Here is a 27,636-nt window from a genome sequence, read left to right on the forward strand (position 1 = left end):
AAGCTTATGGGTAAAAGGCATGCAAATTATGGAAGTTTCTGCAAGTTTATAAAGGAAAGATGTGCAAAAATCAACAATTTCTCTATTTTCCTGTTGCTGTAGATTAAGTGGTGGGCGTTTGGCTCTGTATCAATAGGTCCAAATATTGAGGCCTACTGTTCATTAATATTTACTTTAGAGGAATACATAAATATAATGGTGGCAGGTCCTAATGGCTTGATTAGCAATTCTCCACTTGATCTAATAAATTATTTTAAATCAAACAGATAATAGGACATTAATTTGCCATTAATTTGCCCCTTTTTAATAAAGGAACAGATGCTTCTTGTACCAATGAAATAGCTTAGCGTTTTTCTTTTAATATTCACTCCCACTTCTAAATTTTAAAACTTCTAAATTTTAAAACACTCCCACTTCTAAAATTTAAAACCCTTTAAAATTTTGAACCCAATTCAGGAAATAGGAGGATATTTATAATTAGAGGCCATATCTTGCTTAATTTTGGAATATTCTATATCAAATCAAACCTCCCATTTATTTTCACTGGAAATATGTGTGTGGATAGATGACTAGAAACAATAAAGCCTGTTCTGTCCCCAGCAAAATTAATTACTCTCTGAGACTAAGTCACCCTCTAGGAGGTAGATGGTTTCTTTCAGCACAAAAGAATTGACCAGGGACTACGGAATAGGTCACCAACCCTCATGGTAACATGACCTGAAACTGTGCTAGAAGCTAACCTAATAGCATTAAAAAGTTTCAAATTCACTATGGCAGTTTCTTTCTGAAATCAGAAAGCTTTTTTTCTGTCTGCAGTGCGTTTTTGATCTGCTTATGTGTGTTTGTCTTATGTCAAAGATTCCAAGTATCACTAAAGGGAAAATGGATGGCTCTGCTGCCATTGGCAGTAGCTGGGGGCATCTGCAGTGCCCCTGATTAAAATGGGGGGCATTTACAACATCTTACATTACCTGCATCTTCACTGGAGGTATAGGAAGCAGTGAAGCCGCCATATGGCCTGGATCCATCCGTGAAAAAAATGACTTTCATTGTGTTTCCTGAAGATTTAATCTCATTGCTTACATTCACACTACTACACAGTTTCTCTAGCTGGGGTGAGTTACTTCTAATGCCATTGAATACCTGTTGGAAAAAGAGTTTAACCTTCAGGCACACAATCCATCTTACTGCATATTTCCTAGGAGGTGATATTCCCAGCCCAGACCCACTTCCTTTTATGGGAACCCTGCCCCAAAATGAATGACCTAACAATGCAGGTTTCTATCGCAGTGCCACAAGCCACTGTTACCCCGAGCACATTTTGTGACTTCAGGGTGATTTCACTAGAATGAAAGTATTGCAGTAATGCCTTCCTGCCATGTGGTGATAGATTAAAAGCTGCTATACACTTTGCAACTGGAAACTGTGCTCTCAATGTAAAGGAGATGAGCCATTGTGCTTACAATGTGGTCTGCAGAGCTCACTGATGGGCAGTTTTTCTTAACAATGCATCAGGACATTTGTTACTTGGAAGGGAAGCTTAAATATCAGTTTCTGATGATTTCATGTACATAATAAAGCAGATATTTTTCTTTATTTACTTTAATTTTTATTTATTTATTTATTGAGACAGAGTTTTGCTCTTGTTGCCCAGGCTGGAGTGCAGTGGTGTGATCTTGGCTCACCGTATCCTCCACTTCCCAGGTTCAAGCAGTTCTCCTGCCTCAGCCTCCCAAGCAGCTGAGATTATAGGCATGCACCACCATGCCCAGCTAATTTTGTATTTTTAGTAGAGATGGGGTTTCACCATGTTGGTCAGGCTGGTCTTGAACTCCTGACTTCAGGTGATCCACCTGCTTTGGCCTCCCAAAGTGCTGGGATTACTGGTGTGAGCCACAGCACCCAGCAAGCAGATATTTTTAAATACCTTGAAAAGTAATTTGAAAAATCAATCTCCATCTGCAATTAAACATAATAGTTCTTTCCTCATTAGTTATGGATTCAAAGCTTCAATTTTCTTACTTATTTGAATTTCCAATAATGGATTATTATTGACTCTAAAATATTAAATAATAGCTGTAGTCATTCACATAGTTACAACAATTCGCAAACTATTCTTCCAATGCTTTATAAAATCAAATGAATTTGCATGACTGGTTTTCACAGTTCAAAAAAAATCTAGATGAAATAACTGAACAATAATTCATTGATTGAATGGTTGATATTCCCATTTTTAAAAGGATTTGAATGACTCAAGATTAGAAATAATGACTCAGACTATGGCACTAGCAGTTATGCAGAAGGAGAATGCACTCCACAACAAAAGATGTCATCTCTTTAAATTTACTATAATTAATCAAACTTAGCTCTCTGGGGGCTTCTGGTGTAAAGTGTCTTCTGGCTCACTGGACCAGAAGAAGAGTTTGCTATCATTTACTGAGCAGACAAAAATGCCAGTCTTTGCTTATCATCCACTCAGCCTGTCTTATCTAATCAACAAAACACCCTCCCAGGCAGATAACAGTATCCCTGTTTTCCAGATTAAGATACCAGAATCCAGAAAGATGATGTAATTTGCTGAAGGTCAAATAACTAGTAATAATAGAACTGGGATTCAAACCATCCCTCTGATTCCAAACCATTAAGTAATGCATAAAGAAACAGATGAGGAAAAATATTTCTATAATGCTGAAAACAGGAATGGGCACCACATTGATGGAATCAAAAGGAATTAGAACCAACTATAAGGTTAATGGGACATGTTGGAAACTGTGATCAATGGCTGTTATCCTGCCTCTGAGTCTGCCTTTGGCATAGAATCACAATGACTGAACATGTTATAGTCATCCATTTATCACATGGACTTCTGCTGTTAGAAGCAACCAGAATGCAATTCCCATCATTGTCCTCTAATCCCTTTTGTACTTAGAAACTACAACTCTCAGAGTACAAATGGATAGGAAGCAGGCACGTGAGATTTAGGATCTGCTATGAGCAGGGACAAAATCAGACACAGGTCTTATTGTAGGACACACTGGGTGGCATAGCTTTTTATTTTCTCTATCTGTACAGAGAGTCAGATAGGCAGGTGGGTTTAGAGAAATTTTAGGCTCAGTCCAGCTGGATAAGGTATTAGCTAGGAAGCAGTGCAATGAAAGTTAAAGCTGCCTCCTCTGCACCAGCAGATCTTCTTTCTTCTTCACTCTTTTCTTTTTTTCTTTCATCTTTTACTTCTTCTTTTCTCTTTCTCCCTCTCCTTCTCATTCTCCTCCTCCTTCTCTTTCTCCTTCTTCTACTTCTTTTCTTCTTCTCTCCTTCTCCTTCTTCTTGTTCTTCTTTTTTTCTCCTTCCCCTTCTCCCTCTTCTCCTTCTCCCTCTCTTCTCCCTCTTCTCCTTCTCCCTCTTCTCCTCCTCCTTCTCCTTCTCTTTCTTCTTCTTCCTCTTTCATCTTTCTTCTTCCTCTTTTCGGCAAGTTCTCAATCAAATAGAGTAGGGGCAAAGGCCACCCCACATGCCCTTGTTTGGAGCAGAGTAAAGAGGAACCAAAATAAACATTGAACATATAAAAATACATTTCAAAAAAAGGAATGTGGACATTAGAACTAAAGACTCAGAAGAAAAATTAATTCTGAAAGTGATTCGTTGCTGGAGTTTTAACCTCCCCAAGAGAAAAGACCTGTGGATATGACATTTGTAGGTTTGCAGGTTTTGCTAAAGAGTCAGGGCCCCCTCATGCATACAGAGATACCAGTCATCCTTTCAGTAATTCATTCTTAAATACGAATGAATAGCCAAGGATCAGCAGACATTTAGGGAAGTGACTAATGTAAAAGACAGAGACCAATATTAGTAAACAGGAGATAGGAACATGAAGAAAACTGACCCCAAATGAGCAACACAAAACTTCAAAATTATTATTAATATATTCATATATATTAATATATCAAACATATAAAATATTTAAATATATACTTTTCAAGGATTTATGGTAAAATAAAGATAATTGCAGGTATACCATTTTTCAAAAGATTTATTGCCCTTGCCCATTTCCTTGGGGAGCTGCAAGAGGGTATGCCTCACCAAAAGAGGAAATTAACCAAGAAAGGGACGTGCATAGCATCACAAAGTCAGCTCTCTAGCCCAGGAGAAGAATGAAGGAACTTGCACATTTGATGGCAAAGGGAAATTCTGAAATGACAGCTAGCATCAGGCTTGCAGCTGACGTACAAAGGCTCAAGGAAGGATATTACTGAGGAAAAGAAATGGAACTGGTATGTTTTACTACAGAAGGTAGAGATGCACATCTGGGGTGGAGAGGGTGTGGACGAATTGGTGATCAATGCATAAAACCCAAGAAAATGTAAAGAGGACCCAATTATTATTATTCCTTAGGAAAACAAAAGCAAAGGTTGCCATACTACACTACTTGGCTCAGTTGTGAATGGTGTTTACATAATCATGGTAATGTCAACTGAACAGCAATTTAAGCAAAAGCTGTGACATATGTATTTTGGGAGACGATTGGGAAAGTATATAAACATTGCATACCCCATGTGTGTTTGTGGTGGCAAAGGGGTAAGTCTCATCTTCTAGAGTAGGATGTGGATAGATAATGTCCAAAAAAAGCAAGGAGTAGTAGAATAGGAATATTATTTAGAAATAATGACATAAAACCGACCAGCAGTAGCTGCAAGAGTTATAAGTTGATAATTAAGGGATAGGGAGATGACAAGTAAGATCTGCTTTGGAATTTGTGGTTGTGACTGTAACTTTTATTTGAGATCTAAAACTATGACTGTTCATATTCTCTTTCCTAAAGGACATGTGAATACTCTGCTTGTAAAATTCCTGATAATCATTATATTCAGTATGATTTAAACTATGAACATAATTTCAAAGGTAAAAAACAACTGTTAGCATATACATCAAAATTTTAGTAATACATGAGTAGAGTTAAAAATATCTTTATATTTTTTATTTTCTGAACTCTCCAAATATTGCTCAGTAAGCATCCATTATATTTATAACCAGAAAAATAGATTAAAATCAGAATTCAAGTGGATTTATATCACATGATTACAAGTACATAAAGTATGCTTTGCCAAGAAGAGATGAGAAAATGAATCAAAATGTGGTATAGTGGGAGTGGTTAGTATTTTTTCTACTTCATCTTTGTTTATATAATTCAATCAATAATAGGAAAAAAGTTTCTTTATAATAAACAAGCTTAGTCCAAAATTTCCTGGCTCTCAAATAAAAGAAAACACACTTGGTTTCTTATTTTCAAGATCTGAAAGAAAACAGTTCAGTCCTTCAGATATTAGAACTTGGAAATAAAATCTGAAGGTTGAATGAGATCATTTTACAGCAATACAAAGTGGTCATAAGATACAAAGATATTTCATATTTTTGAAATTCACTACCCAACAGGAGACGATTAAACTGAAAACAAAAGTGGCTTGTTATAAAAGGGATAATGATAGTACCTCTACTATCCATTCATTCAACAATTATTTATCTCTATTATGTACAGGCACTGGGGATTCAGTGAATCCCCGGCAGTGAATGAAACTATGGCTTGACCTCAAGGAGCTTACATTCTAGTGGGGGAAGCAGACAATAAACTGATGAACAAATCAAAATGATGTATGGCAGCAGGTGTGAAGTGCTGCAAAACAACATGGCAGAGAAGGGTCAGGCCAGGGTGGGGTCTGTAATATAAGGTACTTAGACCTTATGGATTAAAAGACATTCGAGCAGAGACCCCAGTGAAGTGAGGGTGTGGAGCAGGCCGCCATCTGGGGAGGGGCATTCCAGATGAAGGCAACAGCCAGATGGGGAGCATCTCAGCACATTCAGGGAACGGAATGGAGGCCAGGTGGCTGGATCCCAGAGAGCAAAGAAGAGAGGAGTTTGAGATAAGACAAACAGGTAGAAGAGGGAGGGGCAGCAGATAATGTCAGCCAGGTGGGCCACAGGTGCAATTTGGGATTTTCCTCTGAGTTAGATGAGAAGCCATTAGAGGATTTTCAAAGGCAGCAACATGATCTGATTGAGGTTTAAAACCATCACATGCTGCTGTGTTGAGAATGTAGGGAGAGGAGAACGGAACCAGGGGGACGAGGTGGAACTTTCTAAAATAATCCAAGTGAACGGTGGGGGTATTAGTAGTAGATATGATGAGAAATAGTTCAATTGTGGATATTTTTAAAGATACACCCAATGGGACTTGCTTATAGATGCCATATAGGGTGTGAGAGGAAGGATTCCAAAATAGACATCAAGATTTTTGACCCAAGCAACCAGAAGTTTGGAATTATTTACTGAGATAACAAACACTGCAGAAGGGGCAAGTTGGGTGGAGAAATTTACTAATATTAATCCAATCTTCCTATCTACACACACATATGTGTGCACAGCACTTCACAGTTAACAATCTATTTGTCATTCACACTCAGGGATCTCATTTGCTTTCTTTCACTGCAGGAAGCTGAGAGTGCCGAAGGCACATCTGAAACCACTGGAGGTTGGTGACATGGAGGTCACGTAGCAGTGCTCTCCCAGCAAGAGTCCCTCTGTACCCCTGGAGAGAGCAATGCTTATGCAGGACCACCCACCTGCTCAGAACTTTCGTGGTGGCTTGTGCTGTGACTCTGGTCCCATTCAGCTATGTGCTGCTGTAGGCTTAGCTTCCCACAGCCTCTCCAGTTTTGCCATTTGTCATGATCATTCACTCTTAAAATTTATTCTATGACCCCGATGCACAGAGTGATAGCTGACAGTCTCTTCAAACAACTTTTACAATTATTTTGACAGGTTACTGTGATTTTGTTCTTTCAACAATACTTCGAATTGGTCTGAGTTATAGTTGCATAGATGGCAATTTTCCTGACCTAGTTTTCTGACTATGATTTATGGGTCAGTAAACTCTTTAAATGATGGAATATAACATCTCAGGCGGCAGGGAACACTTACTATCACATGCTCATTGTTGCAGGACGGATGCGTGGCCAGCCTCAGGTTGTTAAACATTAGGGTGATCCGCCTTCCCTCCGGGGCGGTGATTCTCCACTCGCAGATCCGGCCATGAGGATTTGGGTTCGGGTAGTTGGGAGAAGTAAATGTTCCAATAGAGCCCTGAAGATCCCCACCACACTCTGACGTGGGGAAAAAGCCAAGAAAACTTTCAATCAAATCAAAATGTTTCCTTCCATCAAGAAAGCTCTCAAAATTCAGGTATTTAAAAATTATCCTTCTAGATAAAATTAGTCTCCGTGTTTATTTATGTGCATGAGGATTTTAGTGAACATATACATTCATTTTTTATCTCTATTAATATTTAACCCTGCCTTCCATGGGTGATAGTCCGCAGGCAGCAATTTAGTTATCATCATGGCCCAAGAAATGAGAGACCAATGAATGTAATGAACTTAAGAATCAGGAAAATCGGGCCAGGCATGGTGGTTCACACTTGTAGCACTTTGGGAGGCCGAGGCAGGCAGATCAGAAGGCCAGGAGTTCAAGACCAGCCTGACCAACATGGTGAAACCCCGTCTCTAATAAAAATACAAAAATTAGCCAGGCGTTGTGGCGTGCACCTGTAATCTCAGCTACTCAGGAGCCTGAGGCAGAAGAATTGCTTGAACCCGGGAGGCAGAGGTTGCAGTGAGCTGATATCATGCCATTGCCCTCCAGCCTGGACAACAGAGCGAGACACTGTCTCAGAAAAGAAAAAAAAAGAATCAAGAAAATTGGCCAGGAGTGGTGGCTCACACCTGTAACCCCAACACTTTGGGAGGTCAAGGCAAGACCCCATGTTTACAAAAAAAAAAAAAAGAGGAAAATCAGAAAGTTAATGTTAAGTACCCAGTTTTTCTGAACAAGATCTTTATTTCATCTGAGTTTGTTGGGTTTGCAGTAAGACAAATTCTGAGTAACTACAGGACTCTCTTAAGGTGGGCATTACAGTATAACTCTCATCCTCTTATTATCTCTCTCGTGATACTAGTTATTTTCCCTTATAGCATTGATCACAGCTGTAATTTTTCATTTATCACTGTGACTTTCTGATTAAGGTCCAAGAAAATAGGGGTCATGTTTTGTTTTGTTTTTCAAATATTTTAACACCGGTGCCTAGTACAGTGTCTGTCCAATGCAGGTGCTCAATGTTGTGTTGAATGAATCAATAAACTCACCTTCCATACTGGATTCAAATCGCAGTCTGAATCCTGAGGCAGTCACAGAGCCGTCTGTAACAAACCTGACCACAGCAGTATTGCTAGAAGTGTCTACGCTGTCAGGAATGGTGTTTCCACAGTATCTGCCCAAGATGTTTCCTGTGAGAGACAAATAATTAAATATACATGTCCAAGTGATTGATTTCTTTTAACCTCTATTCAAGGTGTCCTGTGTGTACAAAGAAAATAATAAAAAACAAGACCCTGCCTATGAAGAAACGTTAATCTCTGTCAAGACAACAGGAAAACATGAATAAAAATGAACGTATTCAAATACATGAAGAAGTGAAAAAAATGCAACCAATTAGGGGAAGGATATCTCAGCACAATGAGGAAGGCTTGCTCATTTGGTTGAAAAAATGATCTGAGACAACAGAGTGACAAGTATCTGCCTTATGCTACCACTAGGAGACATGCATGATTCCTTCCCCGTCTCAAGCTATAGAACACCCCTCAAATAACGGCATGTGGCAATGGGATGTCTCAGCAGCAAGAGGTGCCTTCCCACTACCGTTGCTCTCCCCAGGTGGCCTCCAGGGTGGGCTATATGACACCTGGGCTCTGGGCATCCATTGTTAATGGTAGAATTGAGGGAGAGAATCACCAGTACTGCCCAAAGCTCATTAGTCTGCACTTCTCTGCAGAGTATAGATGTGCTTTTGCCTTTCTTGGAAGTGAAGAAACTTCAGAGGCTGAATAAGTACATGTGAAAATAAACACCCAAAAGAGAGCAGATATATTTTACTAACCAGAGGTATGATTGTCCCAGATCTCCACGAAGTCTTTTTCACAGCCAGAAGAATTCTGAAGGTTAAAGTCTTCAAAAGAGATGGTGAGATAGTGTCCAGAGAGCCCCTGCAGATGCCATTCACAGAATAAGTTGTCTCTGTATGGAAGTGTTGGATGTCCAATGCTTTCAACAACACCACTTTGCCCTGGTACTCTTCCCCCACACTGAGCTGCAAAAAATAAAAATAAATAAATAAATAAGAAAGCAAGCAAGCAAGAAAGATTGATTCTATTACAAATTTTGTTTTCTTCATTTCACCAGCACATTTGAAAACTTTTAGGTGCCAAGTGACTCTGAATTGAAGTTTTTAAAATTCTGAAAATGGTTAGTGCTTTCCTCATTATTTGAATTCTACTGTTGATGTAAACAGAAATGATATCACAAGTCCAATACAATAATGGGAAACAGAAGATGATGACTAAATGGAATATTCTGTAATGTCACATTAATTATTTTGGGACACTATGTAAGAGCTAATAGTCGCAAGTAAGTTTCATCTCAAGAACCAACTGATAGGCTGATCTGGCCTGCCTAGTACCCTGTGTTGATCCTAAAGACTGAACCCAAGCTCAGCTGGAAGGGGTACTGTGGGGACACCTGCCATTCCTAGTTTTACTCTCAACTAAACAGTTCACTACAGTAACTGATATCTCAGGGCCTTGAAAATTACTATTCAATTATGTCTTATTAGCTGGGTGTGATAGCTAATTGAATTATATGCAGCTTGACTCAGGATATAACATGATCTATGGTGTAGTTAAACATTGTTACCACTAGGCTTTCTGAACGTTCGCGGTATTAAATATTTGTTTGGTTTGTGTCTAAACCTATTAGATACCAAATTATGTGCTATTGTGACCATATTATAGTGAATCTTCAACCGCTCATTTTTTAAATAAGGAAATCAAAATGCTGAAGAGGCATATTTGCTTTCTTTTTTTCTTTTCTTTTCTTTCTTTTTTTTTTTTTTTTTTGAGACAGAGTCTTGCTCTGTCACCCAGCCTAGAGTGCAGTGGTGCAATCTCGGCTCACTGCAACCTCCGCCTCCTGGGTTCAAGCAAGTCTCTGCCTCAGCCTCCTGAGTAGTAGGAATTACAGGTGCCCACCACCATGCCTGGCTAATTTTTGTATTTTTAGTGGAGACAGGGTTTCACCATCTTGGCCAGGCTGGTCTTGAACTCCTGACCTCGTGATCCACCTGCCTTGGCCTCCCAAAGTGCTAGGATTACAAGCATGAGCCACCATGCCCCACTGACATGTTTGCTTTTTATCCAGTGACTGATTTGGCACTAGAGACTCAGAGAAAAAAAAGGTTAATTATTTTATATATGATGAGGAATTCAAAGACACTGTTCTAAATAGAGTTACCTGGTTCTTAAATGGTTTTATTACTTAAAGTAATAAACATACTGCATTTCTTCCTTTTCCTTGGGGGATACATTCCAAGACCCCCAGTGAGTGCCTAAAACCTCAGATAGTACCAAACGCTATACAGACATATAGACTATTTTTTTCTCTATATATGTACCTATGATAAAGTTTGCTGTATAAATTAGACATAAGAGATTAACAACAATAACTAATAATAAAATAGAAGAATCATAATAGTATACTGTTAGAAAAGTTATGTAAATGTGGTCTCTCAAAATATCTTGGTGTACTGTACTCACCTATTTTTGGGCCTCTGTTTACCAAGGGCATTGAAACCATGGAACATGAAACTATGGATAAGAGAGAACTACTGTATTTCATAGTAAGCTGAAGAAACAGGAGTTTGATTTAACCACATATATTTCTTCACAAATAAGTTAGAGAAAATATAAAATATTTAAGTTTACTAAGATTACTTTTTAAAATGAAAATTAAAAGAGAAATTAAGGTTGATTAATGACTGTAGTTTCAAACATTTACACTCCTTACTTATTTCTAGCATTAAAATATTTTTAAAATTAGGCAAACAGACTTATTTTTAAAAAGTCATGGTTTTTAAAAAAGTTTTAACATATTCATTCTATAATAACTCTTATTTAATATAAAAATGTTTCCCGGGTTTTCATAGTTTCGTGTTTTACAGTTAAGTCTTTACTCCATCTTGAATTAATTTTTATATATGATATAAGGAAGGGGTACAGTTTCGTTCTTCTGTATACTGCTGGCCGGTTCTCCCAGCATCATTTATTGGATAGGGAATCTTTTCCCTATTGCTTGCTTTTGTCAGCTTTGTTGAAGATCAGATGCCTGTAGGTGTGAGACCTTATTTCTGAGCTCTCTACTCCATTCTATTGGTCTATGTGTCTATTTTTGTACCAGTACCATGCTGTTTTGGTTACTGTAGCCCTGTAGTATAGTTTCAAGTCAGGTATTGTGATGCCTCTAGCTTTGTTCTTTTTGTTTAGGATTGCCTTGGCTATTTGGGTTCTTTTTGGGGTCCATATGAGTTTTAAAAGAGTTTTTTCTAGTTCTGCAAAGAATGTCATAATAGTTTGATAGGAATCCCATTGAATCTGTAAATTTTGGGGAGCAGTATGGCCATTTTAATAATATTGATTCTTCCTATCCATGAGCACGGAATTTTTTTTCATTTGATAGGGTGGAGGGTGGGAGAAGGGAGAAGAGCAGAAAAAATAACTATTAGGTACTAGGCTTAGTACCTGGCTGATGAAATAATCTCTACAACAAACCCCCAAGCACGAATTTACCTATATAACAAATCTGCACATGTACCCCTGAACCTAAAATAAAAGTTTTAAAAAAATTATTACCTATAGAATACTTGGCCTTGAATCCCACATGTGTGGGGCTGTTGTCAGATCGAAATCTCAAATACATAACCTCTCCTGAGGACCACTGACTGCTGGGCAAAGATGTCCCACAAAATTTGGAAAGTATTGGTGCATCCGAATCCACTCCATCCCGCAACTCAAGGTAGTTGGAAGTACAGCTGAAGTGGGAACAAAATTCTGTTAAATTTACATGGTCAGATGCTTATTTTGATAATGACAACCTTACTTACTTTCTTTGAAGATATTATTAAATCATCATTTCTTAGCATAAAAAACTATGATAGAATCAGCATAAGCCATGTCACTTTAAAATGCTGTATGATATTTTTCCTAATAATACATTCTTTTATTAGTAGCTCAAAAGACAGGTTTTACATGTTCTACATTCAAGAATATTTACTTCCCTTCCATATTCTGTATTGGTTTTACAAACGTAAATGTTGCTTTCAAATTAGTCCCTATGAATTTCAAAAAACAACAAATATTTTGTTCCACACAATGACTTGATACATTTCACAGGACAAAGATAAATTCTCTAACAGCTCTGTAATTGGGACTAATGGAGCGTCCCAACTGGAATTTTCTGTGTCCATAAAAGTAGATAAGCATGTATCTAACGTTTCTTCAGGAAGTCACATTAGCCAATTAATGCTCCATGAGTGGAAAAGTAGTATTAGACCCAGTGCCAGAAATAGCAACAAAAGATCTTATATCCAAGTTTTGCACCACAGCTGCATTCATGCAAACGTATACACACTTTTGTTCAAGGAAAGAGAAAAATGTTTTCTACAATCAATATAGTTTTTCTTTCTCTTCAACATAGTAAGACTTACTGTTTTGTAATCCCTTCAGAACTCTTATTAAATAAAGACTGAGAAATTATACTGTGCATGCTTTAGTACTGTTCCGACAGTGCTGACCCCTGGTGATACACCACACAAATTCCCATTTGTTAAACAGACATTTTATCATTTGTGACACCGAATATGAGGCTGGTCAAATAAATATTCATCTATCAGAAACATGATATATTTCCTGTGGGAGGAAGAATGGATAACATCAATCTCAAGTAGCCACCCTCAGTGTCCCTTGCAGGAAGTGTCTAGGGTCACAAGGGACAGTATCCACGTACATAACTGGCTCAGCTGATGGGAGAGTGGCTGGCCGACTGTGTTTTCAGGCCTGAGCCATTAAGCATTTCCCTTTTCCCCTAGATTTCCTTGCAGTATGTGCTACTGAAAGAAATGGACTGTTTTGAGACATGACGGTTAAAAAATACTAACTTTGGGTAGGAAAAAAATGAAAATGGAAGTGACATACTTGGGTGTTACTTCAATATCGAATCGATCTTCAAATTGCAGCTGTATGCGTGTTTCCGGTGGAGCCGCTAAGATCCAAATGCAATCAGCGTGCGGGGGATAATTATGAGGGTGGTTGGGGGAGGTCACATACCCAGCAGAATCAGCATCATGGATGTAGACGTTGCCCCCACAGGCTGTGAGCAAACACACTTAAATCAGTCTATGATCTGGTGAAGGGGATGCAGTCAATGGCCACAAATCATCTTTTAAAGTCGACTTCTCTGTATTTTGTCTCCATTTCCTTTCATCTGTTATGATCCTCATTTTCTTTTCCAGCAAACAAATTCTCAATTTGCTATCGAGGGAGCTACCAGGTGTGACACTTTTTATTTTGCCAGACCATCTATCTATTCTCATTGGAAATTTCATTCTTTCTTAAAGCCAACCAAATGATTATGGCACATGGTGCACGGGGCAGAACATCACAGAAGCATGAATAAATATCCACCACTTCGATAAGCATGTAAGTATGCTAGCAGTTACAGCTTCCCACTGAGCATTCAGTACAGCAGAATGATGCAGAGCTATGATCTTGGTATATTTAAAAGACTAAGCAGATATATCTTTGCACAACTCGGGGAGCATTCATTCATTACATTTCTTCAGGATTTAGATGCATTTGAGAACCAAGATCAATGGAATGAAATAATTTATTAGTAATGTTATGCCAGAGGATAAAGGAGCTTTTTAATATTTCTTTTCTAAAAAACCAAAGCATTATCAAAAAATATTTTTCTATTATCAATAAATATTCGTTGGCGTTTTCAACAAACAAACCAGAGAGGAGTAAAAGTACTTACAATGCCAATGAAATTAACCTGTCCAATCACTTAGCCATACACATACTTGATCTGCTCAACTCTAGAATATTTGTGTCCACTGTCACTCATCCACTTATAGTCACATCCTGAATTCTGTCATACTTCCAACTCCCCCATCTCTGAAACTCTAAATTGCAAATCCCTTTGATGAGCTCCAACTCCCTTGCTTCGTGTCTTTCCTTCAAACTTCCCTTGCAAAATACCAACTCCGTGGTTGTGTTCAATTCAAGCCATTCATTCATGGAAATTGATGCCCCTGCAAATATATGTTCTCCCATCTCAACACCGCCAAGCAATTCACCCATTACTTTTCATATAAACTACAATGGCTGTTTGGAACTTTACTCCCTAAACCCTTGACTTTCCCCATTTCCTCTTGATTCTAAGCACATTACATTAGGCTCCACTTTACAAAGAAAGTAGAAGAAATCAGATGAGAATCTCTTCCATTTGTTACCCCTAATTTATTACTATCCTCAATAAATTAATCTGCATCTCTACACTCTATTTTTCCCTCTGTACATTAACTTCCTGTATCTCTGGATCAAGTTCCCATCCTATTGTCTCCTCCAGGATCTTGCCCTATTTAATCTCTCTCTCCCTATCTGTCTGTCTGTCTCTCTCTTTCTCTCTTTTCGCCCTTCCTTCTTCAACCCTATGAAAGCACTCATGTTCTCCCAAGTCACCTCACAGTTATATGCCCAAAGAACTTTTTAAATTCTTATTTTATATCCACAGCATTTAACACAGTTGATCACACTGTTCTTCTTTACATTTTTGTCCCTTGGCTTCTGACACCAAGCTCTTCTCCTCCTTTTACTCTTCATGTCATTCTTCCTCTGGCCCTTGGGCGCATCTCTCCAGGGCTTCCCTGACATTGCTGGAGGCCCTCAGGAATCCTCCTGTAGGCCTTTCATCTCACTCTGAATAATTCCCCAATTGCTGTCATACATCCTCATGACTTAAATGATAAGCAGTCTGTTGATTATTCCGTATTTACAGATTCAGTCTAGATCCCTGTTCTGACCTCGAGATTCCTGTTCCAACCACTTACTGGGCATCTCCAATGGAGGTAATTCAGAGATTTCAAACTGAACTTGTCTCAAATGAACATTCTCATTTGCTCGTCATCCAGAGCTCCATACCTGAGTCTGCTGATGACAGCATCAGCCCCTCTTCCTATGGACACTCTGCATCCACTCTTACTGCCTTATTTTTCTCCTTGATACCTTTCACCATATGGCATATTATATATTTTACTTATTTATTGTCTGCATCTTAACACTAGAATTAGGTTCCATGAGGACATAGATTTTGTTTGTTTACTGCCATATCCCCGGGGCCTGATACAGTGTCTGTCCCATGGAAAGTTCTTGATAAATGTCTGTGGGAAGAATGGATCCACCCAGCCAAAAACCTAACAACTGCTCCTAAGGCTCCTCCCATCCCTTCCCTCCTGCCTCACATCCAACTGACCGCCAAATTCACTCAATCCTGTATTTATAATATCTTTGATATGCCCTCTCTCCTACCTTCTTACTGCCATTGCCTTAGTTCAGGGAGTAAATTTTTTCCCTAAATTACTCTTTCATCTGGTCTCTCTCTCTTCAGCCTTCCCCGTCTCCAATGTTTTCAGTGTTGCAGCTACATTAGTGTTTTTAATCTGATCACGCTGTTCAGGCTTTGGAGCAAAAACTTCCAGTGCCTCCCATAACCTTTTGATTAACATCTTAACTAACTGAGGGTGGCATCCAGGGCCCTGAGCAGAGTGATTCCTGCCTGCTTCATCACTATTATGTTTATCTCTTTTTGACTCTGTTCTCTAGCAGTAGTGAATTCTTTCAAATTATTGAATATGACTTGTAACATTGAGACTTTCTATGCATTCACATCTTTTTATCACTGATGGGCAAATCTCTTCATCCACTTCCCCTGGAACCCTCTCTGATGTCCTGGGCTGAAGTAGGTGTTTCTGTTCTGTGCATTCCTCTTTCTGGCACTTATTATACCATATACCATGTTCTTTTTTTTTTTTTTTTCCTTTGAGACAGGGTCTCGCTTTGTCACTCAGGCTGGAGTGCAGTGGTATGATCGTGGCTCACTGCAGCCTCAACTTCCCGGGCTCAAGTGATCCTCCCAACTCAGCTTACTGAGCAGCTGAAACCACAGAAGTGCGCCACCATGTTCAGCTACTTTGAAAACTAAGGTCTTTCTATGTTGCCCAGGTTGGTCTCAAACTCCTAAGCTCAAGTGATCCTCCTGCCTTGGCTTCTCAAAGTGCTGGGATTACAGGCGTGAACCACCGTGCCCAGCCTTATATCATGTTCTAATTGTCCCTTTGCTTGTCTGTCTCCTCTACCACACTGTGAACTCCTTGGCAGAACTCGGTGGTTTGCATGATGTGAAACACCTTGTAAATGTTTGATTAATTAATTAACAGGGCTATTAATCAGGTGAGAATAAAAGGCATCTACCACAGGGTCCTAGAAATCTCAATCAACCATAGCGAAGGAGTGTCTCTGGAGAAAAATGGTACAAAACTAGGTGATTTGATGTCAAAAAATGTTCACAAAAGGACCTAGGTTAAAGGCTGAGAAGTGGGAGTGGCATGGAAATAGATACGGTGGGAAGATAGCCAGATAGACGTGGGAAGTAGAAGGCTGGCTATAGCTATGGAACGTGGTTGAGTTGGTAAGTAGAGAGAAATAACAGCGATGCTGTTGTTTCAGGTTGCCAAGAACAAGTTGTGAAATCAAAAGACTTTTAAGTCTGATGTTAACAGCAGTCATAATAAGCTTCAAGAAAGACAGGGAGAAAGTAATGGCCATAACCATACTTGCATGAACAGTGAATCCACAAAGGAATAGAAGAGGTGCAATGTCAAACACACCCTTAGTGTATCTCTTAGTGTATCTGAATTACCACTAAATGTTGACTTTAAAAATATAAATCAAACTGAGTCTATTGGCTGAGGACGGTGGCTCACTCCAGTAATCCTAGCACTTTGGGAAGCCGAGGCAGGTGGCTCACCTGAGCTCAGGAATTCAAGACCAGCCTGGGCAACATGGTGAAATCCCATGTTTACCAAAAGTACAAAAATTAGCTGGGCATGATGGTGCATGCCTATAATCCCAGCTACTAGGGAGGCTGGGTCAGGAAATCACTTGAGCCTGGGAGGCAGAGGTTGCAGTAAGCTGAGATCGTGCCGCTGTACTCTAGCCTGGGCGACAGAGAGACCCTGTCTCAAGAAAGAAAAAAAAGACTGAGTCTATTATAAACAAAAACAAAAGAGTAGAGTTATGTAGGATGGGTAGGATGGGCTGACGTCTACTCACTAGACTCAGGACACTGCTACTCTTGAAATGCTTTGGTACCAGGTGAAAACTGCCCATTCATGACTCAGCTGCAAAGCTCAGCATCAAGAGATGGAGGGATGAGAAGGTCCCAGCTTAGAAAGCAATGGCGCAGGTGCCCACAGAGCTGCATTAAAGCTCCCTCCTTGTGCCAGAGCTCTGGGAAGTGACCAAAGCTCCTTCCCTGGTGTTCTGGACCTTACTCAAGCTATTTGCTTATTTTTGTGTGTCAGTTGGTGAAGACTCTTATTCATCTCTTTTACCAAAATAAAGAAACCATGTTGACTTTAAATCTCATACAATGTGCAATAAAACCTATGATTTCATTTACATATATATATATATGAATCTGGGATTCAAGTCATAGGATCATTTTGAAATCTATATTATCTAACTTCTGGTGGGACAAAGGAAAAATTTATTATTATATTACTTTCTACTGACATTACTCCCCTTTTTTGAAGTGATGCCTATTTATTTATTCAATTAAACATTACTAAAAAGCAAATGTCATCAAAATCAAATCATTACAGTAGAATTAAATGCAATTATAATCAAGTGTAATTAAGTACAAGCAATTAAGGATATCATGTAATATATAATTAAATCAGTAATAATAGAATAAAAAAATTATGTGTTCTTTTGAAAACAGCATACAAATTATTACAAAAATAAGGCAAATGTAAGTCTTATAATGTTTCTGTAACTAGAATTAACTTACAATTAGACATCTTATAATGGAAAGGTCTAAGGAATTTCAGGGATCAAGAAGAATAGTTTATTTTATACTCATGGAAAATTTCACTTTGGTCACTAATTAGGTATGTGGCCTTGGAAAAGTCCAAGCCTCATTTTATTTATCTTTAAAATGGAAATAATGATACTTTACTTGAAAAGTAGTCACGATGAGATATTGAATGTATCAAATATAATAAGTACTTGAGAGTAGGCATTCTTATTAATTCTATTACTGTTGGTTCAGAAAAGAAAATTTTATATCAAAGAAGATCAAGCAATTGCAGGAAAAGCAGATATAATTCTCAGTGAAAATACTTACCTAAACTCTTTGCCTCATATTTGATTTTAAATCCTTGCCCTTCATTACTGTGATCAGAAATAAACTGAACAAACATTTGATTATCCGAGGTGAACAGAGTTGATGAAGCACGACTGCCACAAAAATGACCATTTCCTCCAGGGGGTCCCAAGGGTGGAGAATAGATATCAGGACCATTTCTTAGCTGGAAAGACAAATTAAAATTGCATCAACTCCTTTACATTGCAAAAGAAGGAGTACGCAATTCTTATCCATTTATGTCCCAGGAGAGAAAAATTATCATTTTGTTTTCTGCATGAAGTCTATGGAAAATGTAATTAGAAAGGGTAGCAGCAAGACCTACCACCAAGTAATCCCCCTGGTTGCAAGAAGAATCTCCATTTGGAATCTGGAAAGGCTGTTCAAAATGGACAGCGATGGTCAGGCCACTTTGGACCAGGACGTGCCAAGAACAGTTGAGGTTGGATGGGTAAGTCTCTGGATACTTGGGGGACGTGATGATCCCTCTGTCTGCATGCAAATATCCACCACAGCCTTCCCACAGAGAAACAAAGGTCGGTTATTTAAATAGCATTGGCAACTGGATTTTTATGCTTTCTTAGTTTTCTTGGGGGGTTTTCAAAGTGGAAGCAATAAAAATGCTTGAAAATAAAGCCAGAATGCAGGAAATGATTATCATAACAAGCATGTATTGAGCACATGCTATTGGCTACTCAGTTTGTGGTGGTCATTGAGATCTGGGATACAGAGGTAAGTAAACAAGACAAATTACCTGCTTTCATAAAGATTTCTTTATAGATGGGGAAGACATGCAATAAACAAATACATGATATGTGAGATGGTGATAAATTCTATAAAGAAAAATGGATGAGAGGAGGGAGAAGGGTACTTTATTGTTAGAGTTAAGTTAGAAAAGCCACGTCATTGGAGTAACATCTCAGCAGAGACATGAATGAAATGAAGGATCAAGCCAGATAGTTATGGGGGAGAAAACATTCCAGTTCAGAAAACAGTGTAAAGGCTTGATGTGTTAGAGGTACATCATGGAAGTCAGAATGGATGAGGCAGAATGAGAGATTCCAAAGGTAGCATGGCTAGGTCATGCAGGAAACTGAAAAGACTTATTCTGAATAAGAAGAGGAAGATGTTGAAGGGTTTTGGGCATCAGAATGGCATGATCTCACTTAAGTTTGAAAATATCACTCTATGTGCAGTCCTTAGACTGTAAGGGGTGGAGGACAGGGAAGGACAGGAGCAGAGTGTCCAATAAGGAGGGGACCGCCTGAGGCCAAGGAGAGATGATAGGTGCATGGGCTAGGCTGGTAGCAACAGAAATGGAGAGGCGTGGTTGGAATCTAGATACACTGTGAGGGTAGAGCCAGTGTGATTTGTTGATGGTTAAGTGTGAGACAAACAGAAAAGTCAAAAATAACATAAATATTTTGACTTAAATAATGAGAAAAATGTACTTTCCATTTGCTAAGATTATGAGGAGTGTAGAATTGGGGGGTGGTGGCGTGGAAAAGGATGGGAATAAAGTGTTCAACTTTCAAAGGTGAAATCTTTTTTTTCTATCTATCTATCTATCTATCTATCTATCTATCTATCTATCTATCTAATTGGGATACAAGTGGTTTTTCGTTACATGGATGAATTGCATACTGGTGAAGTCTAGATTTTAGTGCACTGGTTCCCTGACTAGTATACATTACACCTAATATGTAGTTTTTTATCCCTCATACCCCACCCATCCTCCCTGCTTCTGAGTCTCCAAAGTCCATTATACCACTCACAGGTTAAATTTGAAATACATTCTAGACCGGGAGCTGCCAAGTATGTATATATACATAGATACACACACATATTTATATACATTATATACATATATAAACACACATATTAATTCCAATGGTTCCACCCTTACTATATACATACATGTGTATACATGTATGTATGTATAATAAGTTGCGATACATAGTAATATATACATGAGAGTGAGAGGGCAGGAGATAAAGGAAGAGGATAAAAGGAGGAGGCATTAATTCTCCAGTTGTCAGGGACTAGAAGCTCATCAGTAAGGGCAGACATCTCACACAGCTAGTTAAATTGTAGAGGTGAAAATGTGTCTTAGGTCTAGTTCCAAAGCCCATGCTCTTAAGCCACTATGCAGCCTGCCTCCCTTGAGCGTGAGGAACACAACTTATCTTCAGTTGCTCCCTACTTTATAAAAGGTATATATAAGCATGGAGGAAATATTAGATTAATTTTTAATGTTAGATTGAGAATCTACTTTAAAATTATGTTTTTTGATCAAAACATGAGAGTCTTTCACTCTTCCTTGGACTACTTTATCACCTTTCAGTTAGTTTGGATTTAAGGCTGTTACTGGACTTTACATGTCAAGTTTGAAAAGTCTCAATCATACTGTGCATGATGGTATCCCATATATGGTGCCCGCTTTTGACTCATCAAATTCATATTTCAAGAGCAACAAACTCTTCCTGCCAACCCTCAGATGGCTGACTTCAACCAAGTACTTTATGAGAATAAATGATGACGTTTTGCTCCTTCGATGAGTTATGGATATGAGCTGTGCTCTATCTAGTTCCAGCCCTCAGCTAGGCTGAAAAATTGCTTTAAAGCTCTCTCTCATGCATTCCCTGGACACACCTCCTTTGGAGCGAAGATGCCCCACTAGAGACCTGAAGGCAGCACACTTTTGTACGACTTGGCCCCAGTGCTTTGGATGAGGACTCAGCACTGATGTAAGGGGAGCCAGCCATCCAGAGCCTGGGCAGAGACCCGTGTCCTGTGACTTGTCTTGTGTCCTGGTGCCCAAAAAAATTATATTAGGAAGAGAGAAAGAGAGAGGAAAAGAGAGGAGATGTGATAACATGGGATTAAAAAATATTTGAACTCATTACTCTTGTGAAAGGATGCATTGAAGCCTGCCCTGGTTACACTGGAGTCCGAGGTGAAGCGGATGAACATGTACTCTCCAGTAGACCGGATGGGCCCAGGGATCTCTCTGCCACAGAGAACTGCTAGCTGCTGGGCCAAGTTATTGTCTCCTACGTTGAAAGAAAGGGAACAACATGAAAGTACATCTTGAGAATCTACTCTACAATCATTTGCAGCTTAGCCAAAGCAGCTCACACATTTTTCTCAGAACATCAGGACTCGTAGGAGATAATGGGATTCTCAAAAAGAAGGACCCCTCAGGGGTGATATCATTCTGGCTCCAGCTTGCAATGGTGCTTCCTGCCCTTTTCTTTACCCCCACCCCACCCACCCCCCCTTTTTTTTTTGAGATGGAGTCTTCCTCTGTTGCGCAGGCTGGAGTGCAGTGGCACAGTCTCGGCTTAATGCAGCCTCTGCCTCCGGGGTTCAAGTGATTCTCCTGCCTCAGCCTCCTGAGTAGCTGGTTTTATAGGGGTGAACCACCACTTCTGACTAATTATTGTATTTTTAGTAGAGGCAGGGGTTTTACCATGTTGGCCAGGCTGGTCTTGAACTCCTCATCTCAAGTGATCCGCCCTCCTCAGCCTCCCAAAGTGCTGGGTTCTTTACCCTTTTCGATAAAGACGTCTTTGACAGTTTCCACCGTCTTTCTAAAAACTGGCTGCCAGTTCTCCCTGTCACTAAAACTCAAAATCAGAGTACCTGGGATTGGGAAGCGATGGAGACCCAGTGATGATATGTCTGTCGATTAGAGACTCTGACCTCAGTTACTCTGATTGCTGAAGGTCAAGTAGGTAAAAGAAAAAAAAAAAAGTTGGCTCTTTGACCTCAGATCCTACACTAATGTTACAATATCATTCATCAAAAGGTATGCAATTGTATGTGCCCTTTCTTCAGTGCCAGTGGGTTTTTTTTAAACAAAACTTTTCATCTGTGTTTGTTCATTGCTTTTGTTTGTTTTGGTATAAAAACAACCACACATTTGTGTGGAGGGTGAGAGAAGAGTTCCAGCAACTGTGCCCCACCCCCACAGAGACACAAAGGACAGCAGGGGCACCTCACGTCTCCTTTCATCTTGATTATCTTGGATATAAGCTTTGATCAAAGCCCCTGTGCCGGCTGAAACCAAAATGGAGCAAAGGGGATTATAGCAGACTTGGATGCCGTGGCTGGGAAAATATGTTGTTTTTTTTTCTTTAGTCCTAAGGCAGAGAATTAATAAATTTCGAGTTTATAAAAAACAAAAATAGAATATGAGACATGAGTAAATATGCCCTTTTATACAACCAGCCACATGGATTCTTTGTGGCACTGACTACAACTTGAAACTCATTCATTATTAACCACTTTAGAAAATAAGTTATTTTCTATTCTTGTGATTACAAATGTAATGGCAGAGTTATAAATACAAAATGCTCAAAATGGCATTCTTTGGAGGGTTTCTGATCGCTGGAAACTTTTGCGTTCTTTATAATTCAAAAGTGTATCTCTTATACTTCTTTTGCATTTATAGTAAGTGCACTTCATTATGCTATTTTGCTACACATTTCACCCAATATTATTTTTTGTTGACTTATTCTCTGATTACCTGTACTACAAAATTTTGAAGTTTATTATATGTTATTAGTTCACGTGTATATTTTATCACTGGATGAAAGTGAGTTGAGTCTATTGATTTTGATTTCTTTTCTAAAATTCACTCCAGATCATCTGGTGAAACAATGCTTATCTCAAAATAAGTGCTTGTTGATTAGCCTACCCATTAGTGGGAAGATGACCCAAAAATCACAGATGGTTTGTTACTTGCCCATCCACCCCTTCAGTCTTCATACTGAGTACTGGGGTATTTCTGGAGCCTTCCAAAACTTCAACATATAGATTGCAGAAAGATTGAGCCTAATCTTTAAAGAGGAGGGGAAGTCGAAGAACAGTAAAGGCTAGCACTAGAAGGCAACTTGGCAATTCTTTCTCTAGTCCAACCTCTTCAATTTACAGATATAGACACTGAGGCCCCAAGATTATTCAAGACTGACATTTATTGAGCAATTACTATATACCCCTTTAAGTGCTTCACATGTACTATCTGATTTTATCTTCACAGTGACACTATTAGGTGGGCATTTATTTTTATCCCCATTTTGTATATGAGGAACTGAATCTTACAGGAGATACAAGTCACTTTGCTGTATGCAAGGGCTTAGAGATAGAAGTTAACAGTGATGTTAACCTTTGCAGATTAACCTCAGATGCCCCAAAACCATGCTATTAAATGATTTATCTAAGGTCATGAAGAAAGTACACTTAAGATCTGGAACTAGATTAAAGGATTACTGATTTTTTAATACAATTTCTTTTCTATTTAAAAGTTTTGCTAGGACCAATGTAGTTTCATGGACTCTCAGTTTGGAGGGATCTTTGGTATACAGAATGGGTAGATGCGTGGTCTGGAAGAAACTGATTCATTTTGAACCATGGCAACTCTATAAAATGAATAAGCAGGTGGGACAGTGACTCATTTCTCCCAAGAATGCTGCATGACCCTCTCTGGGGTAGCCCAGGAAGGTTCACAGCCTCCATACGGCCAAAGGCCTGTGATGACAGGCCAATTGCATGAGCAGGAATAGCCTATAAGTATCTTTGTCTGTGGCCAGTTGGCTTTAGATATTTGCTTCAGAATGTTACATGCTTCTGCTACTCAGAAGCAAAAGGCTGGCTGGGCAAAGAACAAATAATTGAAGTGGGATTTAAAATTTAGTCATAGGCCAGGTGTGGTGGCTCACGCCTGTAATCCCAGCACTTTGGGTGGCCAAGGTGGGCAGATCACGAGGTCAGGAGATCAAGACCATCCTGGTTAACACAGTGAAACCCCATCTCTACTAAAAATACAAAAAAAAAAAAAAAAATTAGCTGAGTGCGGTGGCGGGTGCCTATAGTCCCAGCTATTAGGGAGGCTGAGGCAGGAGAATGGCATGAACCCGGGAGGCAGAGTTTGCAGTGAGCCAAGATAGCGCCACTGCAATCCGGCCTGGACAAAAGAGTAAGACTCCGTCTCAAAAAAAAAAAAAATTAAATTTAGTCATAAAAATATATTAACAATGTGTAAATGACTACAATACTCACCAACTCACACAGACTAGGCACTCAATAACTATTTCTTGAATAAATAATTAAACAAATGAGGAAGGAAGGAACCTTATTGAGCATCTACTCACATTGCCAGTGCGTAAAAAGGAATCCATACGGAAAGGCCGCATAACTAATTTAAAACATTTGTGTTGTTTTGGCACGCACCTGAGTTTCTTTAGCTCTTTCAAGCCGCCCTGTGCCTGAGCAAGGACACTGATTAAACCTCTCTTAGAAATTTCCATCTAAGTAAACTGAAATCTAAACTATTCCAAATTCATCATCTACAAAATGCTTGTACTTTTGCTAAAAAGATTTCATTTATTACTTTCCTTAATCCTCAGAAAAAGCCTGTGAGGGAGGTATTTGTCTATCTCACAGGTAGAACGGGTTTGGAGCCACTTTGTGACCTGTGCAAAGCCACACAGGAAAAAAGGACTGCTCCCCAGAGTCTCTGCTTCCAAGAGAAGTTAGTGATGGAACAAAAACAACTCAATGGAATGTGATTTTAAAAGAATAACCATAATTTACTTCATAGATGCAGTTACCTACTTAAGATTTTTTTCAAAGATATTTTTTAAAACTTCTAGTAGGTTCTGAACACCAGAATATGTGTGCAAAGACACATATCCTTTCCATTACATGAAAAGTTTTAAATTTCAGTATGCACAGGAAGGCTTAGATGTGAAGAGAGCATTCTGGTGCTTTGATGCTCCTCTGTGCAACGTGCTGACAGCCGATTGCTGATGGGAAAATGGGGGAGAGTCACGCTTTGACATCTCATCACGTGTGTATGATTGATTTGAGTCTCCACTTAGTGTCCTGCCTCTACAGAAGGGACATTAAGCACCTTCACCATTCGATTTTTCTCTCTCAGCAGGGGTCTAGGGATCAGGGATAAGGGAGACAAGATCTTGCACACCAGCAACCTGTGGGCCAAAGGCAATCACGTTTCTTTTTGCTGAGAATGTATACATCTAACAAATGATGCTGTGGATCTGGGGGCCACAGTGAGAAATACTGACGTGGAGGATGTGGCCTTTCTGCTGTCCTCCTTCATTCCAGTCCCTGTAAACTGTGAAGCCCAATTTTGCATAAGGCATACATCAGCAATATTTATGTCTCTAACTTTATGTCACATAGCAACACCATGCCTGTGTACAAAGGAAAGAATACAACAATATCACCCCTTAACTCTACCTATTCTACCCACATTCAGGGGACAAAGAGAAATGAATACATTACTATTTTACATTCTTCTTATTATTATTTTAGAGACAGGGTCTCATTCTGCTGCCCAGGCTGGTCTTGAACTCCTGGACTCAAGTGATCCTTCTGCCTCAACCTCCCGAAGTGCTGGGATTATGGCGTGAACCACCGTGTCCAGTCACATTACAATTATAAGTATTTTTTTCAGCCAGAAATATAAAATATCAATATTTATCTCAGAGGAATCTCAATAGGACAGGTGAACAATGTTGACATTCAGACTATTCTTTCCTTCTTAAGCCTCTAAAAAAGCCTTTTTTCCTTATAGAAATGTGCTATTCCTGACATTCTGTGACCGGTAATTTAATACTTTCTATGTCCTTCAGAAGTTGTAGCCATTTCTGGTACTGATGCCTTCCTTGACCATAATATCTGTGTAATTCCAAACCCTGTGTAACTCCATCCGTTGATGGAGGCAGTATGCAAGTCTGATGATAATGGACTAAAACTAAATATGTGTCAGGGTTGAAACTCAGCATTCTTTATAATGTTCTCACCATCTCGTATCACAAGACTATCATAGGCACACGTTCGGTGAGATTCAATGTCCAGGGAAAGGACGTTGAGTTCCACGGTAGAGTCGGGAGCCTGGATGAGCCACGTACAGTCCACTCTATTACTGTAACTGTCAGGCCAGCCCGGGGAGAAGAGAAACATGGGTGCGTCTCCCGTCCTCAGGAAGCCACCACAAGCACCTGTAGAATAGAAAGCAACATCTTTGACACCGCCCTAATGGAAAAGACGCTAGCTAGCACTTTTTCACTTGAAAGTGACAGCCCTCTACTGAAAAGAAGCAACCAATTGAAACAATTTCTCAGAGAAATCAATGAATATCGTATGTAACCCACTGATTCGGAGAGCTGTAATTTCCACAATTGATCTTTGATGTAAAAAAAATGCATTGTGTTCTCCATTTTCACCATAATTTTGCTATATAACCCATTTAATATCGAGTGCTATTTAGGCATCAATAAAGACACGTAAAGGATCCCCTGTATTACTGAGGTAGAACTGTATTCATTCCTGTGTTTCTCATGTTTCTTTATCATTTTTGCGTAGTTACTTATGTAATTTATATCTAGGCAATTTTGAGGTGACAGATTAGGGCCTTCTCGGGGTCTATTTTTGGGCATGTGCACAGCTGGGCTATGTGTGTGGCCTTCTAGATTTCCAGAAACATGTTGGAGCTTTTCAAAGCCCCAGTGGGCATCTCCTTCCCCATTTTTTCCTTTCAAGTTTACTGGTCAGTTTCTCATTAGCTGTAACTGATGTCACTGCCTTGCACGGTTGTGATGTGAAACAGCTGTTGCTGATTGTTTTCGGCAAAGACCCCAGGGACAGGGCTGTTTACAAAAGAGAGAGCTCTTGCCCAGGTCCTGTGAAGACAAGACCTGAGAATGCAGTTTTCCAGGAAGTTGCTAAACTGGAATAATGGCAATGCTGAGGAGATGCGCTGTTTTCTGGACCTCTGCGGCCCCACCACCCACAGCTGTTAAAGCTGCTCATTTTCACAGCTACTGTGGTCATGAGGCTACTACAAAGCTAGGAGGAGAGAGAGAGATGGGAATAGGAAGAGAATGCCACAAAAATGACTCTTACTGAGATTCAGTGATTTTTCTTGAATAAATATGCCGCAGATTGTTGTAAGGCTTTGGTCTATTTCCAGAGTTCTCAAAAAGTTGATTTTAACAATTATTTTTGCCATCACTTTTATGTAGCAATAGATTTCAGAGATCCAATCTTCACCATTTCAGAAGTTTACGACTTTTATACCATAATATGTTTGAATCTTATCAGGGCCAACAGGAAGTGAATATAAAATGTTGCAGAACTAGGTCCTGATTTCTTTACCCTATTACTATGTAGGCTACAGATTTTTTT

The 27,636-nt window shown here is 39.3% G+C and overlaps 1 protein-coding gene across 1 annotated transcript in view; it reads right to left on the reverse strand.

The window, feature by feature from the left end:
- Positions 1-27,636, reverse strand: part of CUBN (cubilin) — a 314,944-nt gene that overhangs the window by 81,936 nt on the left and 205,372 nt on the right. The window contains exons 41-50 of the mRNA XM_003831178.7: positions 26,253-26,450; positions 21,327-21,473; positions 18,746-18,936; positions 18,403-18,586; positions 13,131-13,305; positions 11,790-11,968; positions 8,987-9,196; positions 8,196-8,336; positions 6,976-7,157; positions 972-1,143 (exon numbers count right to left, since the gene is read on the reverse strand). Coding sequence (XP_003831226.3) covers positions 972-1,143; positions 6,976-7,157; positions 8,196-8,336; positions 8,987-9,196; positions 11,790-11,968; positions 13,131-13,305; positions 18,403-18,586; positions 18,746-18,936; positions 21,327-21,473; positions 26,253-26,450 — 1,779 coding nt within the window. The remainder of the gene's footprint in view (positions 1-971; positions 1,144-6,975; positions 7,158-8,195; positions 8,337-8,986; positions 9,197-11,789; positions 11,969-13,130; positions 13,306-18,402; positions 18,587-18,745; positions 18,937-21,326; positions 21,474-26,252; positions 26,451-27,636) is intronic.

This window comes from Pan paniscus, chromosome 8, assembly GCF_029289425.2.
Source record: "Pan paniscus chromosome 8, NHGRI_mPanPan1-v2.0_pri, whole genome shotgun sequence".
NCBI classification, from domain to species: domain Eukaryota; kingdom Metazoa; phylum Chordata; class Mammalia; order Primates; family Hominidae; genus Pan; species Pan paniscus.